The sequence below is a fragment of the Microcaecilia unicolor genome, chromosome 3 (assembly GCF_901765095.1).
Source record: "Microcaecilia unicolor chromosome 3, aMicUni1.1, whole genome shotgun sequence".
NCBI classification, from domain to species: domain Eukaryota; kingdom Metazoa; phylum Chordata; class Amphibia; order Gymnophiona; family Siphonopidae; genus Microcaecilia; species Microcaecilia unicolor.
The window spans coordinates 147,322,644-147,340,204 of NC_044033.1; the positions used below are offsets into that span (position 1 = coordinate 147,322,644).

The 17,561-nt window shown below is 47.1% G+C and overlaps 1 protein-coding gene across 1 annotated transcript in view; it reads right to left on the bottom strand.

The window, feature by feature from the left end:
- The window catches only part of C3H1orf131 (chromosome 3 C1orf131 homolog), a 34,992-nt gene that overhangs the window by 15,689 nt on the left and 1,742 nt on the right, over positions 1-17,561 (bottom strand). Inside the window, exons 2-5 of the mRNA XM_030196443.1 lie at positions 15,020-15,360; positions 9,985-10,047; positions 4,719-4,814; positions 4,521-4,607 (exon numbers count right to left, since the gene is read on the bottom strand). Of these exons, the coding sequence (XP_030052303.1) occupies positions 4,521-4,607; positions 4,719-4,814; positions 9,985-10,047; positions 15,020-15,360 (587 nt within the window). The remainder of the gene's footprint in view (positions 1-4,520; positions 4,608-4,718; positions 4,815-9,984; positions 10,048-15,019; positions 15,361-17,561) is intronic.

Sequence of the window (17,561 nt, forward strand, 5' to 3'; positions counted from 1 at the left end):
ATGTAATACATGGCAACCTGGTTGTCTGTCTGAATTTGGATAATTTGGTGGGACAGCCGATCTCTGAAAGCCTTCAGAGCGTTCCAGATCGCTCGCAGCTCCAGAAGATTGATCTGCAGATCGCGTTCCTGGAGGGACCAGCCTCCCGGGTGTGAAGCCCATCGACATGAGCTCCCCAGCCCAGGAGAGTCGCATCCGTGGTCAGCACATTTTGTGGCTGAGGAATTTGGAAAGGACGTCCCAGAGTCAAATTGGACCAAATCGTCCACCAATACAGGGATTTGAGAAAACTCGTGGACAGGTGGATCACGTCTTCTAGATCCCCAGCAGCCTGAAACCACTGGGAAGCTAGGGTCCATTGAGCAGATCTCATGTGAAGGCGGGCCATGGGAGTCACATGAACTGTGGAGGCCATGTGGCCCAGCAATCTCAACATCTGCCGAGCTGTGATCTGCTGTGACGCTCGTACCCGCGAGACGAGGGACAACAAGTTGCTGGCCCTGGCCTCTGGGAGGTAGGCGCGAGCCGTCTGAGAATCCAGCAGAGCTCCTATGAACTCGAATTTCTGCACTGGGAGAAGATGGGACTTTGGGTAATTTATCACAAACCCCAGTAGCTCCAGGAGGCGAATAGTCATCTGCATGGACTGCAGGGCTCCTGCCTCGGATGTGTTCTTCACCAGCCAATCGTCGAGATATGGGAACACGTGTACCCCCAGTCTGCGAAGTGCCGCTGCTACTACAGCCAGGCACTTTGTGAACACCCTGGGCGCAGAGGCGAGCCCAAAGGGTAGCACACAGTACTGGAAGTGACGTGTGCCCAGCTGAAATCGCAGATACTGTCTGTGAGCTGGCAGTATCGGGATGTGCGTATAGGCGTCCTTCAAGTCCAGAGAGCATAGCCAATCGTTTTCCTGAATCATGGGAAGAAGGGTGCCCAGGGAAAGCATCCTGAACTTTTCTTTTACGAGATATTTGTTCAGGGCCCTTAGGTCTAGGATGGGACGCATCCCCCCTGTTTTCTTTTCCACAAGGAAGTACCTGGAATAGAATCCCAGCCCTTCCTGCCCGGAATGCACGGGCTCGACCGTATTGGCGCTGAGAAGGGCGGAGAGTTCCTCTGCAAGTACCTGCTTGTGCTGGAAGCTGTAAGACTGAGCTCCCGGTGGACAATTTGGAGGTTTGGAGGCCAAATTGAGGGTGTATCCTTGCCGGACTATTTGCAGAACCCACTGGTCGGAGGTTATGAGAGGCCACCTTTGGTGAAAAGCTTTCAACCTCCCCCCGACTGGCAGGTCGCCCGGCACTGACACTTGGATGTCGGCTATGCTCTGCTGGAGCCAGTCAAAAGCCCGTCCCTTGCTTTTGCTGGGGAGCCGAGGGGCCTTGCTGAGTCGCACGCTGCTGACGAGAGCGAGCGCGCTGGGGCTTAGCCTGGGCCACAGGCTGTCGAGGAGGATTGTACCTACACTTGCCAGAAGAGTAGGGACCAGTCTTCCTTCCCCCGAAAAATCTTCTACCTGTAGAGGTAGATGCTGAAGGCTGCCGGCGGGAGAACTTGTCGAATGCGGTATCCCGCTGGTGGAGATGCTCTACCACCTGTTCGACCTTCTCTCCAAAAATATTGTCCGCAAGGCGAGTCCGCAATCCGCTGCGGGAGTCTGTTCTCCAGGTCGGAAGCACGCAGCCATGAGAGCCTGCGCATCACCACACCTTGAGCAGCAGCCCTGGACGCAACATCAAAGGTGTCATACACCCCTCTGGCCAGGAATTTTCTGCACGCCTTCAGCTGCCTGACCACCTCCTGAAAAGGCTTGGCTTGCTCAGGGGGGAGCGCATCCACCAAGCCCGCCAACTGCCGCACATTGTTCCGCATATGTATGCTCGTGTAGAGCTGGTAGGACTGAATCTTGGCCACGAGCATAGAAGAATGGTAGGCCTTCCTCCCAAAGGAGTCTAAGGTTCTAGAGTCTTTGCCCGGGGGCGCCGAAGCATGTTCCCTAGAACTCTTAGCCTTCTTTAGGGCCAAATCCACAACTCCAGAGTCATGAGGCAACTGGGTGCGCATCAGCTCTGGGTCCCCATGGATCCGGTACTGGGACTCGATCTTCTTGGGAATGTGGGGATTAGTTAGAGGTTTTGTCCAGTTCGCCAGTTCTTCTTAAGGACATGGTGCATGGGTACTGTGGACGCTTCCTTAGGTGGAGAAGGATAGTCCAGGAGCTCAAACATTTCAGCCCTGGGCTCGTCCTCCACAACCACCGGGAAGGGGATGGCCGTAGACATCTCCCGGACAAAGGAAGCGAAAGACAGACTCTCAGGAGGAGAAAGCTGCCTTTCAGGAGAGGGAGTGGGATCAGAGGGAAGACCTTCAGACTCCTCGTCAGAGAAATACCTGATGTCTTCCTCTTCCTCCCACGAGGCCTCACCCTCGGTGTCAGACACAAGTTCACGAACCTGTGTCTGCAACCGCGCCCGACTCGACTCCGTGGAGCCACGTCCACGATGGGGGCGTCGAGAGGTAGACTCCCTCGCCCGCATCGGCGAAGCTCCCTCCGCCGACGTAGTCGGGGAGCCCTCCTGGGAGGCGACGGCAGTCGGTACCGCATGCGGCACCGACGCCGGTGACCTCACCTCGGGCGATGGACCAGCCGGCGCCACGCTCGACGGTACCGGAGGCGCAAGCACCGCCGGTATCGGAGGGGTAGGGCGCAACAGCTCTCCCAGAATCTCTGGAAGAACGGCCCGGAGGCTCTCGTTCAGAGCGGCTGCAGAAAAAGGCATGGAAGTCGATGCAGGCGTCGACGTCAGAACCTGTTCCGGGCGTGGAGGCTGTTCCGGGCTGTCCAGAGTGGAGCGCATCGACACCTCTTGAACAGAGGGTGAGCGGTCCTCTCGGTGCCGATGCCTGCTGGGTGCCGACTCCCTCGGCGACCCAGAGCTCTCGGTGCCGACACGGGAAGGGGACCGGTGTCGATGCTTCTTAGATTTTTTGCGAAGCACGTCACCCGCGCTTCCCGGCACCAACGAGGAGGACGTAGAATCCAGCCGTCTCTTCCTCGGGGCCGAGACCGAAGAGGGTCGATCTCGGGGGGGGCTGTACCGCAGGAGCCCTCAGGGTAGGGGGAGACCCACCCGAAGGCTCACTGCCACCAGCAGGGGAGTGGACAGCCCTCACCTGCACTCCAGACGAAGCACCACCGTCCGACGACATCAGCAGACGAGGTCCCGGTACCACCGACGTCGATGCAGTCACCCGATGTCTCGGCGCCGATGCAGAGGGTCGATGCCTCGATGCACTGGCCGCCGAGGATGAAGGTCTGGACGCTGCAGACGTCGATGCACTCGATACCCCCGGTGCCGATGCCGACGAAGAGCCCGAGAACAAAAAGTTCCACTGGGCCAACCTCGCTACCTGAGTCCGCTTCTGTAAAAGGGAACACAGACTACAGGCCTGAGGGCGGTGCCCGGCCCCCAGACACCGAAGACACGAAGCGTGCCTGTCAGTGAGCGAGATTACCCGGGCGCACTGGGTGCACTTCTTGAAGCCGCTGGAAGGCTTCGATGTCATGGGCGGAAAAATCACGCCGGCGAGATCGAAAGACGAAATGGCGAAATTTGGCACCAGCAGAAAAAAGCGGGAAGGAAATTTCGACCGGGGCCTAACTAAGGCCTACCCCGACGACGAAAGAAAACTTACCGGGGTGAAAAACTCGAACTAGAGGAAGGGAAAAAGCCAAAAGAGGTTTTTTCCAACACTTTTGAAGCGGAACGAGTCGAAAACGACGCGCGAGGTCGACTTTTTCGGGGCACGAAACGGAAACACAACCGTCCCGAGCGCGGAGAAAAGAAGACTGGCCGGCTCAAGCCGGTTTCGGGCGGGAAGACGGCAGCGCATGCGCGGTGCGCATCGGCGCGCGAGGGCTAGCAAAGGACTTTGCTAGTGAAGATTCCGATTGGAGGGGCTGCCGTGGACGTCACCCGTCAGTGAGAACAAGCAGCCTGCTTGTCCTCGGAGAAAATAAAATTATCTGGTCTGAAAAAGCCGTACATGCAGCTCCTGAGTCACAGACTGGGTACTATAGGTTTATAAAGAAATTTTAAGAATACACACTCAAAACTGAACAAATAGCAGCTGCCATCAGCAACAGCTATTAGGCATATAATACTAGACCACATAAAAAGTATATAAAAATGTGGAAGGGAAACAGGAGATGAAGCTCAAGTGGCTGACTCAAGGTCACAAGGATAACAAGTCACAGGCACAAAAGCTCTTAAGAACACAAGAGACTCTGTGCTGAGTCAACCCCAGTCTATCAAGCCTGGCATCCTGTCCATAACAGTGCCTAGTTCAGGTCATACATACCTGGAAGATCCCGAAAAGTAGATCTAATTTCTCATACCAAGTAATACCACTTTTTTTCAGGTCCCTGCATCATCATACCACATATCCCTTCACTGCTGTTAACGCAGGAGCCCATGCCAACTGCAGTAAAAAAAAAAAGGCAAGTTCATACACACCTTTTCAGTAGTTTCCTGCTTTTCTGCGCTCTTTTGTTTGATTTTATCTTGATAAATTTTATAATTCAAATACTCCTTTTTGGGAGGCTGAAACAAAATAGGGCATTAGAGTTAATGGTGGTGTTCCCCATTTTCTAGCCAAAATTTTAAAAAGTACCTGCTTATGCAGAGAAGTGTGAACAGGGAAAAAGAATCTACCTTTGCTCCGAGCATGATGGCACGCTCTTGTTCAAATGTCCGTTGCCTATCTTTCTTATACCCCGTGATCCCAAATTTGTGAACTTCCAGGCGTGCCTATGATTGAAAAACAATTGAAAGAAAGTACAGATCAGATGGTACAAGTAGGTTCTCACTTTTCTGCTTACACTTTCCAATTGCACGTCAGAGATATTTCACTGAACAGTTATAAGCGCTGCTTGGCAACTCCACAAACAAATGGCTGCATCTGGACTTAGTGCATGAACCTTTTTTTCAAGGTATACAAGAGATATCATCCAGAAAAACCTCCATATAATGGGGGAGTGTAGTAGGTACTGGGGGGGGGGGGGGGGGGGGGGGGGGGGGGGGGGGGGAGGGGGGAGATGGTTAAGCACCCTATCCAAAAAAAAGAACAGATGAGGAATTCTGGTCGCCGCATCTCAAAAAAGATATAGTGGAATTAGAAAAGGTGCAGAGAAGGGCAATGAAAATGATAAAGGGGATGGGACGACTTCCCTATGAGGAAAGGCTAAAGTGGCTAGGGCTCTTCAGCTTGGAGAAAAGGTGGCTGAGGGGAGATATGATAGAGGTCTATAAAATAATGAGTGGAGTTGAACGGGTAGATGTGAAGCGTCTGTTTACGCTTTCCAGAAATACTAGGACTAGGGGGCATGCGATGAAGCTACAATGTAGTAAATTTTAAACGAATCGGAGAAAATATTTCATGTTTTCAACATGCTGCACGTTTCACCAGATAGGCATCTTCAGGAGAACAAAAATAGGAGGGCAACAGTCCACAGTCCCGCCATGACCAGAAACTGCTGCTGGCGAAACGTGCAACATGTTGAGAACATGAAAGTTTTTAAACACGTATCACATGAGCACAGGGATTGCAACATAAAAAAAAACACAAAAATACGATTGTCAGTGATAAAACAGCCTGATTATTCACAGGATCCCGACTCACATCATAACAAGCTAAGTATTTTATAGTATTTGATTTTATCAACTATAGGAAGGAAGAGATGGTGGGTCCCAGTGATATGTCATAAGCTATTTTATGGCTGTAGTACATACACTGCAATCTGAGCACTATAATTTAATTTAATATTATACACCATTTCACATATAAGGGATATGGAGGTGTGAATAATATTAATGTGAGGTTTCTATGATATTTTGTATGCAATTAATGAATTTCATCAGCCAGATGGTATCAGTTTATTTTTTCAAAATATACAGGCAGGAGAGTTATGCTTTTGCCACCTACTGGCAAACACATAACTTCCAGTGAATGTTGGCCTGATTACTACTACTACTACTTAACATTTCTAGAGCGCTACTAGGGTTACGCAGCGCTGTACAATTTAACAAAGAGAGACAGTCCCTGCTCAAAGAGCTTACAATCTAATAGACAAGTGAACGGTCGGTCCGATCGGGGCAGTCAAATTGGGGCAGTCTGGATTCACTGAACGGTAAGGGTTAGGTGCCGAACGCAGCATTGAAGAGGTGGGCTTTAAGCAAAGACTTGAAGATGGGCAGGGAGGGGGCTTGGCGTAAGGGTTCAGGAAGGTTGTTCCAAGCATAGGGTGAGGCGAGGCAGAATGAGCGGAGCCTGGAGTTGGCGGTGGTGGAGAAGGGTACTGAGAGGAGGGATTTATCCTGTGAACGGAGGTTACGGGCGGGAACGTAAGGGGAGATGAGGGTAGAGAGGTAGTGAGGGGCAGCAGACTGAGTGCATTTGTAGGTAAGAAGGAGAAGCTTGAATTGAATGCGGTATCTGATCGGAAGCCAGTGAAGTGACCTGAGGAGAGGGGTGATATGAGTATATCGGTTCTGGCGGAATATGAGACGTGCAGCAGAGTTCTGAACAGACTGAAGGGGGGATAGATGGCTAAGTGGGAGGCCGGTGAGGAGTAAGTTGCAGTAGTCCAGGCGAGAGGTAATGAGAGCGTGGACGAGAGTTCGGGTGGTGTGTTCAGAGAGGAAAGGGCGAATTTTGCTGATGTTAAAGAGGAAGAAGCGACAGGTCTTGGCTATCTGCTGGATATGCGCAGAGAAGGAAAGAGAGGAGTCAAAGATGACTCCGAGGTTGCGGGCAGATGAGACGGGGAGGATGAGGGTGTTATCAACTGAGATAGAAAGTGGAGGAAGAGGAGAAGTGGGTTTTGGTGGAAAGACGATAAGCTCGGTCTTGGACATGTTCAGTTTCAGGTGGCGGTTGGACATCCAGGCAGCAATGTCGGATAAGCAGGCCGATACCTTTGCCTGGGTCTCCGCGGTGATGTCTGGTGTGGAGAGATACAGTTGGGTGTCATCAGCATAGAGATGATACTGGAAACCATGAGATGAGATCAGGGAGCCCAGGGAAGAGGTGTAGATTGAGAAGAGAAGGGGTCCAAGGACCGATCCCTGGGGAACACCAACAGATAAGGGGATGGGGTGGAGGAAGATCCATGAGAGTGAACTTTGAAGGTGCGGTGGGAGAGATAGGAGGAGAACCAGGAGAGGACAGAGCCCTGGAACCCAAATGAGGACAGTGTGGCAAGAAGTAAGTCATGATTGACAGTGTCAAAAGCAGCGGATAGATCCAGGAGGATGAGGATGGAGTAGTGGCCTCTGGATTTGGCAAGGAACAGGTCATTACAGACTTTAGAAAGTGCTGTTTCTGTCGAGTGAAGAGGGCGAAAACCGGATTGAAGCGGATCAAGGATGGCATGAGAGGAGAGAAAATCAAGGCAGCGGCTGTGGACTGCGCGCTCAAGTGTCTTGGAGAGGAAGGGTAGGAGGGAGATGGGGCGGTAGTTGGAGGGACAGGTAGGGTCTAGTGATGGTTTTTTGAGGAGTGGCGTGACTACAGCATGCTTGAAGGTGTCGGGGACAGTTGCAGTGGAGAGAGAGAGGTTGAGGATATGACAGATGGAGGGGGTGATAGTAGGAGAGATGGTGTTAAGTAAGTTGGTGGGGATGGGATCAGAGGAACAAGTGGTGCATTTTGAGGAGGAAAGAAGGCGGGCGGTTTCCTCCTCGGAGATATCAGGAAAGGAGGAGAAAGAGGTCTGGGTTGGTTGGTTGAGGGAGAGGGTTGAAGGGTGAAGAGGAGGAGGTGGCTTGGTAGTGAACTCAAGGTTGATCTTTTGCACCTTGTCGCGGAAGTAGTCAGCCAGTGATTGAGGAGAGAGTGACGGGGGGGTGGGAGCGGAGGGCACTTTGAGGAGGGAGTTAAGGGTGGCGAAGAGACGACGAGGGTTAGAGCTGAGAGAATTAGTCAATTGGGTGTAATAGTCCTGTTTGGCAAGGAATAGTGAGGACTGGAAGGAGGATAGCATGAATTTGTAGTGAAGGAAATCTGAATGGGTGCGAGATTTCCTCCAGAGGCGTTCAGCAGATCGGGCGCAGGAGCGAAGGTAACGGATGCAAGGGGTCAGCCAGGGCTGGGGATTAGTACGCCTTGTGGGACGGGAGGTGGATGGTGCAAGGGTGTCCAGAGCAGAGGAGAGAGTGGCATTGTAAGCGGAGACAGCCTCGTCAACAGACTCGGAGGACATGATGGAGGGGAGGAGATTAGAAATACTAGATGATAAGGTGGGAGGGTCAATAATCTGGAGATTCCTGGAAGTAGTGGTTAATGTTGGGCGGGGCTGAGGGGGAGGGTGAAGAAGTGTGAAGGTGATCAGGTGATGATCAGAGACAGGAAGAGCTGAGGTGTGGAAATTGGAGGGTGAGCCGGAAGAGGAGAGGACGAGGTCAAGGCAATGGCCATCACGGTGAGTAGGGGTGGTGGAACAAAGCTGGAGGTTGAAGGATGATGTTAGAGTGAGGAACTGAGAAGCGTGAGAGTTGGACAGGTCATCAACGTGTATGTTGAAGTCTCCGAGAATGAGGGATGGAGATGAGGGTTCAAGAAAAACAGAAAGCCAGGCATCGAAGTCGGTGAGGAAGGAAGGGAGGGATTTATCAGGGGGGCGGTAAAAGACTGCCACTCTGAGTGGCAACGGGTAGAATAGACGGATGGAGTGGACTTCAAAGGATGAGAAGCAGTGAGACTGTGGTAGGAGGAGGGGTTGGAAGCTACAGGAGGGCGGAGAGTAGTAACCCGACGCCTCCTCCACGGCCAACTAGGCGGGGAGTATGGGAGAAGAGATAGCCTCCATGGCATAGAGCCGCAACTGAGGCAGAGTCGTCAGGGGAGAGCCAGGTTTCAGTTAGGGCAAGCAGGTGAAGGGAATGAGAGATGAAGAGATCGTGGGTGAAGGGAAGTTTGTTGCAGACCGAGTGGGCATTCCACAGTGCACATGAGAAGGGGAGGGAAGAGGGGGGGAGGAGGGGAATAGATATGAGATTGGAGACATCCCGGAAACGTTTGCATGGATAGGACGAAGACAGGTGTGGGGGACCTGGATTGGGATTGATGTCTCCTGCGGATAGCAGGAGGAGGAGCAAGAGAGTGCGGAGGAGGGTGGGGGAGGTAGGGCGACGAAGGCGACGAAGACGGGATGCGCTTAGGAGGAATGGGGATGGGTTAATGGCAGGAAGGAAGTGTTGAAGGTTGAGAGCTAGGAAGGAGGAGGGGGACAGGAGAGATGGTGAGGTGGTGAGGGACGGGGGTGAGTAGGGTATTGCAGTAGTGAGCAAGATGGGAGAGGACATGGGTGGGCAGTGAGTTCCAGTGGTAGACAGCGGTAGGGGGAGGGGAAAAAGATTAGGAAGGGACAGGGCAAGGAAGAGAATGTGTAAAGGGGCCATAAGTAGTAACTGAGGTGTTATGGGTATATATGTAGTGACTGAGGTGTTAAGCGATAGATAGAACGGCAGAGCTGGATTAGAGGCTTAAAACTGGAATGGTAGGCAGCAGGCAGGTAGGCACTGCCCAGTAAGAACAAGTCACACCCACTATGTTTGAAAAATGTGGGAGGAAAGGAGGTGAAGAGCCTGAACACAGAGACAGAGCAGTTATCTGCAGGCAGATTAGGTTGCTTGGGAGGGTATATAAGAACTATCACCCTAGGGGTGGGTGGGTAGAGGGGTGGGTGGGAGGGATCTAAGTCTAAAATGTACAGACAGAGCTGCAGCACAGCCAGTTAATCTGTAAAAAAGATGGATTTCTCAAGAAAAACTGGTATAGAAGGCTGCCTGATTGTTTCTTGGGTTTTGAAAACACGTGGCACTCCTCATTAAATACAGTCATACGGAATACATTTTGGACTTAAGATCATTTAAATTAAAAAAAAAAAAAAATCAATACCACTGGTGGAGGAAGACTTACCTTTTCAAAGTTAAACACCCCTCTGTCCTCCTCCTCCTGCTGCTGGATATTTGCCTCCGCCTTCTTTTAAGGAAAAAAAAGAGACATTTTCCACATTACACATTGTGTTAAGTTTATATTCCCAGTTCAGAGGAAAAGGACAAGTTGCCATTCCCTTCTTTTTTTATCGTATCATTATATAAGAAATGAATACCGTATTTTTTGGACTATAAGACGCACCGGACCATAAGACGCACCTAGGTTTTAGAGGAGGGAAATAGGAAAAAAAATTTTTTCCTCTTTCCCTCCTCTAAAACCTAGGTGCTCCGGTGCGTCTTGTCCGGGTTTTGGACCTCCGTCCCGTACTTACAGGATTCCGTGTTCCCTGGTGGTCTAGTGACGTCGGGGCAGGAAAGAGCCCCCTCTTTCCTGCCCATCGCGCTGCTCTCCGTGCTTCTCAATGCTTTCCGACGGTCTCGGCGAGATTCAAAATGGCCGCGCTCGGCGGCCATTTTGAATCTCGCCGAGACCGTCGGAAAGCATTGAGAAGCACGGAGAGCAGCGCGATGGGCAGGAAAGAGGGGGCTCTTTCCTGCCCCGACGTCACTAGACCACCAGGGAACACGGAATCCTGTAAGTACGGAACGGAGGTAAAAAAAACGCTACCTTCGGACTATAAGACGCACCCCCCATTTTCCTCCCAAATTTTGGGGGAAAAAAGTGCGTCTTATAGTCCGAAAAATACGGTAATCAGTTCTGTAATGGGGTGTCCAGATTTAGGCACCAGATGCATCTGCTTACGACCCTATTCTAAAGGGATATGTTCATGTATTTTCCTTTATAAAGAATACTAGCTTAACTGGTCAAATTGTGCATTGAATTTACGTGTGAGCACTTAACGCCCACCACAGAGCTGGTGTTAAGTAGTGGGCATAACAGTGGCAGAAACGTGTCCATCTTAAAGTATTCTATAAGATGAGCTCTCCGGTGTGCAAGCCCAAGATACGTGTGTGGTTACAGAATAGTACATAGGCAGCCTAAGAGCCATTTACTCACGTGTGCATGCAACACACACGTGCACATATATAGCCAAATTCTATATATGGCACCTAAAAAATATGTACAGTAAACATTTCTGCCTAAGTGTATTCTATAAGCGGCGCCTAGATTTAGGCGCGGTATATAGAATACGCTTAGTTGATATCCCAGCAACTAAAACTATGAGCCTCCATATACACCAACGAAAACGTGGGGTAAGTCCCCCTGCGTAGATTTACGCGCACTGGGCCATATTTTATAAATATGCATGCAAATTTGGGAACGCTCATGGAACACCCATTTCCTCGCCCAGAGCCAGGCCCCTTTTGAACTGTGCACATTAGAATTTAGACACAGTTCATTACAGAATACGCGGGCCCTGTTTACTAAGCCACGTTAACCATGTACGCGCCTACAACATCCCTAAAGGCGCCTACAGAGTTAGCATGTGCGCTAATTGTATGCACGTTAAAAATGCTAACGCACCTTAGTAAACAGGGCCCTTAGCAAGTTGTGCATGTAAATTCTAATTATTGCCAATTAGTGCTCATTATTGCTTGTTAAGTGCTTTATCAATGTTGATTAGCTTAAGCCAATTAAGTTACGCGCGTTTTTATAGAACACGCCTGAACTTTGGCGTAGATCTCTAGGTGCGCTATACAGAATTCGGCAGATAGCCCTTATTTTAGAACCATGCACATAGCACAAGCCTAAGAACACACGCACACTTTACAGAATTGTCCTTTAGACTTCATTGGTTACACGCTCCATAAGCAAGACGGTTGCATGAGAACAAGTATACATGCTTGCTACCACATGTTCAACGACATGTGTCCTTTTCTAGGAGAAAACGTGCACAAACACCTTGAAGGACCAGAGATGACAACAATAATTCTGAAGATGTATACCACCCGCCTTCATATACAAACTGAAGCTCAATGCCATGACACAGAAGACCCTGGCACCAAAGGCACACCCTTCCATGAGACACTACAAATAAATGTACTCAATTTTTGTTCATGTTTGTCTTGTCTAAACTCAGGTCTTGCCAAATGAGGTCACGAAACCTGCATTTGCATCCCAGTATTGTGGACATCCTGAAAACCTGACTGGCTGGGGTGCCTCCAGGACCAGGTTTGGGAACCACTGACATAACCAACATTGTCAGCATCATGCGGTATAATGCCCAACTTGAGTTTAGTCACAGAGCTGCTTCAGGAGCCACCAGTCCAAGCATCTAGGCTCTCCAGCAGCCTGGTCGGCATACATGATTCACAACTGCAATGTTATTCTTTTTAAATAAGTACCTGCTTAGCTAGAAACAGGAAATATTTTTAACTTTTGATGAGTACATGAACTGGATTCTTCTAACAAATCTATTTTATTTATTTATAGCTGCTTATAGCCCACATAATCCGAATGTTAATTATTCAGTTCTGTGTGTCTTATGATAATTAAGACTAGAAATGCATACAATATATTTTTACAAGTATGAAGAAAACACGGAGATTTTGAAAAGAGCAAACAAATAAAGATGTCATAACATTTACTGTTTAGTTCAAGGAATGCCTTGAGAAATTTATGAAATATTAGATAGCTGGTAATCCTTTTTATCTCACTAAGGATGGCATTCCACCATTTTGAACATGTGAGAAATATCTGTTCAATATGATCTATATCTGTTGTTTTTATAGCTAGGAAAATGTAGTATGAGATAGTTTCTTGATCTAATATTGAAGGTAGGTAAATCTATCAGCTTTATCATGTAATCTGGGCTCAAGCCATAGACAATTTTGTAGATAAATGTACATGTTTTAAAGATGATTCTGGCTTTGATTGGTAGCTAATGTAATTTAGATAATAGTGGGGATGCCCTATTGAATTTTGAAGCTTTGCATACGAGTCTAGCAACAGTATTTAGGGTAGTTTGAAGTTTTTTGATGAGGGATTCTTTATTCCCTAAATAGACTGAATTGCAGTAATCCAATTGTGAAATTACTAATGTTTCTACAAGGGAACGAAAAGTAGAAAAATGGGAAGAAAGATCTTATTCTTTACAGCTTCCATAAAGTTCTAAAGGTTTTGGTTACTACGGAATGAACATGATCTTCACATGATAGGAATTGGTTGATGACGATCCCAAGAATTTTCAAATTATGTTCCAATGGATAACTCATCTGATTGATGGTAAAACTGTTCTGATTGTGGAAGTTGTTAGGACTAGAAATTATGAGAAATTTAATTTTCTCCCTGTTTAATTTTAGATGGAAGGATATTGCCGAATTCTCCATGAGATCTAAGACTGATTGGATGTTGGAGAGGATATCCTGAATTTGCGTGTCAAAGGGAAGATAAAATAGTCACGCTGTCAGTGTACATAAAAGACTGCAAACCTTTAGCCTCTAGGAGGCGACCTAGGGGTTCCATCATGATGCTAAACAGAATGGGAGATATTGGAGATCCCTATGGAACTCCACAATCTGGGGACCAGGCTGGAGAGGTGGATCCTCCCATTTTGACTCTGTATGCTCTGTTGAAGAACCTCATGAACCACTTCTGAACATCTCCACAGATGCCCACTGCATCAAGAATTGTAGATAAGATGTTGTGATCTACCATGTCAAATGCACTGGACATGTCAAATTGTAGTAAGATAATCTTCCTACCCTTGCTTAAGATTTGGCTGAAATTAGATATTAATGTAATGAGAACCGTTTCAGTACTGTAGTTGGGTTTAAATCCCGATTGTGTGTAGTAAAGTAAGGAGAAGTGTGATATGTATTCCTATTAGTTGTTTTCCTACCAAGCCCTCCGTTACCTTCACAAACAGGGGCATTGAAGCCACCGGTCTGTAATTGGATGTTTCATTCAATTTACCTAAAGGATTTTTTAAAATTATATTTCCCTTCTCAGTTGGAAAGGAGCCAGCATATGTAGTTATGTAGAATGTTGATGAAAAAAAATCGGGGGCTTCTGAGAGAATGTAGCTAGGACATGTGTCAAGAGTACAATGTAAGCGTCAGTATTTGCTGAGGAAGGATCTGACCTTTGTGGTAGAAGGAGGATTGAAATAAGACCAAATCCTATCAGTTTTTATGCCTTCGTATTAATGTGTGATATTCAAGTAATTGATGGAAAAGCACAAGTCCACAAAATATGTTTTCAGCGTCTTCTTAAACTAAGTTTCAGCATGAATTTAAAAGGGAAGGCTATTTCACACCATGGGGACTACTACTACTTATTTCTATACTGCATTAAAACTATCTTGCCGCGCCTCACCAGAGTTTACCTGTAAGTGTGACGGGACAGTCAAAACAGTAAGGTGAGCAGAGTGAAGGGAGCAGGAAGGTTTATAAGGTATCATACGATTACAAAGAAAAGGACATCATCCAGAATAAAGAGACTGATGGACAAGTGTAACAACCTTGAAAGAGATACGATAAGCAACAGGAAGCCTCTACATTTTATACCGTTGAACATTTTGTAGGAAGTTTCCTCTGCCATGTGCAGTGGAAGGATCCCATCATCTTGTGCCTCTCCACTGGGGGAGTAATGACAAAATCATTTTCATGCATATGTGGCCTCTTCTAAAATTGTGACCGGAGTAACCTGACACAATGGCGCACACTTTGCTGATAGGAGCAGACGGGGCAGAGTTTTGGCAGAGTGCACATGTAGATTATAAATCTGATAATCTATACACATAAAATAAAATATGATAATCTACACAAATATGCAGGCATGGATATTTACATCTGCAATGTGGGCATGATTTCTCCCATTTACGTTAGTATTTTATGAAGACAAGTAGGTGCCTATTTTAAATTAATTCTTTAAGTAGACATCTGAAAACAGGCTTACATTAGGTACGCCCTTATAAAATTACCATCTGTATATGCTGGCACTATATCAGAAATACAGGCCAAAGAGAGAGCAGGAAAGGGCGCCAGCCAAACAAACAATTTAAATGGCCGCCATTCTTGCTGACGCTCTATCATCAAGGGGATATCATTGTTACCTTGAAGCCTTTCTCCTGGCTGCCTTCCCCTTTCACTTTCTTCTCATTTCGACTGAGGAACTTGACCACTTCGACAGGCGGCCCTTGCCCCTGTTGCATGGCAGATGAAGTAGGAACATTCTCTCTTCCTGTGATCCGGCTGGCTGACTCGTGCTGCAGCTCACCCTTTAGCGTCTCAAAGAAGCCAGAAATGCTCCTTTTGTTTGATGCCTCAGAGCTGGGGCAGACGGCTCTACTGTCCAAGACTGCTGCACTTCCAGGCGATTCTAGTTCCAGCCTGCTCTCAGAGGCGATAGCTTTCTTTTTCACCACTTTCTTCTTATTTGCTTCAAAAGTCTCTCCTGCATCCCAAACAAACAAAAACTGTTATAATAAAGAAAGCTGGTTCAGGTTCAATTTATTCTTGATATACTGCAACATCATAATAAAATATCTAAGCAGTTTACATTAAAGCAAGAGTTAAAACAGGGACACAATTATCAAGGTAAGACAGAGAAAAAAATGATACCAAAGAACAAAAGAAAATACAAGAGGAAAGTATTTTATAATCTCAAAATTAGAGAAAGGGAAATGGGACTTGATATACCACCTTTGTGGTATTTTGCCACTATATTCAAACCTTCGCTAGTCCAGCTGGCATATCCAACCCCCCCGGGTGACATCATCATGTTTATTTCTATTAATAATCTTTGTTTTAGAACAGGTTTTGAAAATCAGGAAATCCATGCCTTTGATTATTCTTGTTTGGGGGTTTATGCAGTGTTTTCTGACACTGAGGGGAGATATGATAGAAGTCTATAAAATAATGTGTAGAGTGGAATGGATAGACGTGAATAGCTTGTTTACACTTTCCAAAAATACTAGGACTAGGGGGCATGCAATGAAGCTACAAAGTAGTAAATTTAAAACGAATCTGAGAAACGTTTTCTTCACTCAATGTGCAATTAAACTCTGGAATTCGTTGCCAGAGAATGTGGTAAAGACAGTTAGCTTAGGGGGGTTTAAAAAAGGTCAGGACGGCTTCCAAAAAGTCCATAGACCATTATTAAATTGACTTGGGGAAAATCCACTGCTTATTTCTGGGATAAGCAGCATAAAATGTATTGAACTTTTTCGGGATCTTGCCAGGTATTTGTGACCTGGATTGGCCACTGTTGGAAACAGGATGCAGGGCTTGATGGACCTTTGGTTTGTCCCAGTGTGGCAATACTTATGTACTTATCCAACAACGGGTCAGTCTGCTTCAGACACTGATTTTCAATTTCTCTGTGTTCCTACTAGAGCGGACTACTATTGTTGTGTTGTGCCACTACATATGCATTTTGATTTAAAACTCATACACCTAGTACATTTTGGTGGAATTGACCCCTGAAGCAGACATTTGTTACGCCAAATACAGCTATTAAAGCACACTTGTTCCATTCTTGAGAGACCTTTGTGCTTTTTTCTGGACTGATTAGCTCTCAAAGGCAAATCTGAGGAAGGTGGTATCGCCTTCAAAAGCTAATCAAAAAATGTAGTCCAATAAAAAGGTGCCATCTTATTTTCTTTTCTTTATTTCTATTACTTTTAAAAGTGAACTACTACAGCTGTGGGGTAATTCTTAGTGGACACTTAAGAGTCTAGTCTATAATGGAATTTAGGCACCCTACTTTCTTCTACAGAACAACATTGTAACAGGTAAAATACATGCCTATAACTTAAGCTAGAGATCTTTATTATTTTTCAAGCAGGGACCCCACTGGCAAAAAGACTTCCTTGTAAGATCTGGAACCATTGTCAGACTGTGAGGCATATTTTCAAAGCACTTTGGGAGGCTAAGTTCCATAGGTTTCTATGGAACTTTGGGAGGCTAAGTGCTTTGAAAATAAGCCTCAAAGTGATCTCCAACCACTTTAGTAATGCTCCACCATCGTCGACATAATCTTGATGCTGGTACCACTTCTGGGACAGCTACTTTGTTTTCTTTCAGCATCTTGTGGCTCTAGGTCAGTGGTTTTCAACCTTTCTTTCATCGTGACACACCGAACACTACCATTCATGGCTGAACACATTTAAAGATCCTTCATATGTCATTCATTACTGCTGAAAATGATGCAAAGAAAGGTTGCGACTCATGGGTGGGGAAGAGCAGACTTGCAGTATTTCCAGTTGGGACTGGTGGCAGCACAGAGCATTGTGGGTAGCGGTGAAGAAGAAAGCACCAGATGTGGATTTCAAATACCCTATTTCCCTGTTCTGCTCTCCCCAGCCTGCAGGCACACATGGTTAAGAAAAGCAAGGGCTTGCAGTCTATCACATTTTTGCATTGGTTGAGAACCACTGCTCTAGGTGAGTCTGAGCAATACAGTATCTAAATTTCTTCATGGCTGGCAATAGACCCATGAGAATAACATGGACGTTTAAACACAGTAGCTCAAATTCACTGAAAGCCATGCAGTCCCAAAGCAGAACAGTGCAGTTGCTCTGGAGGCAATGTTAGCAGCAAGCTTCAAAAATCGTGTGGGAGACAGCGTGTATATTGAGGGAGTCAGGGAGCCGT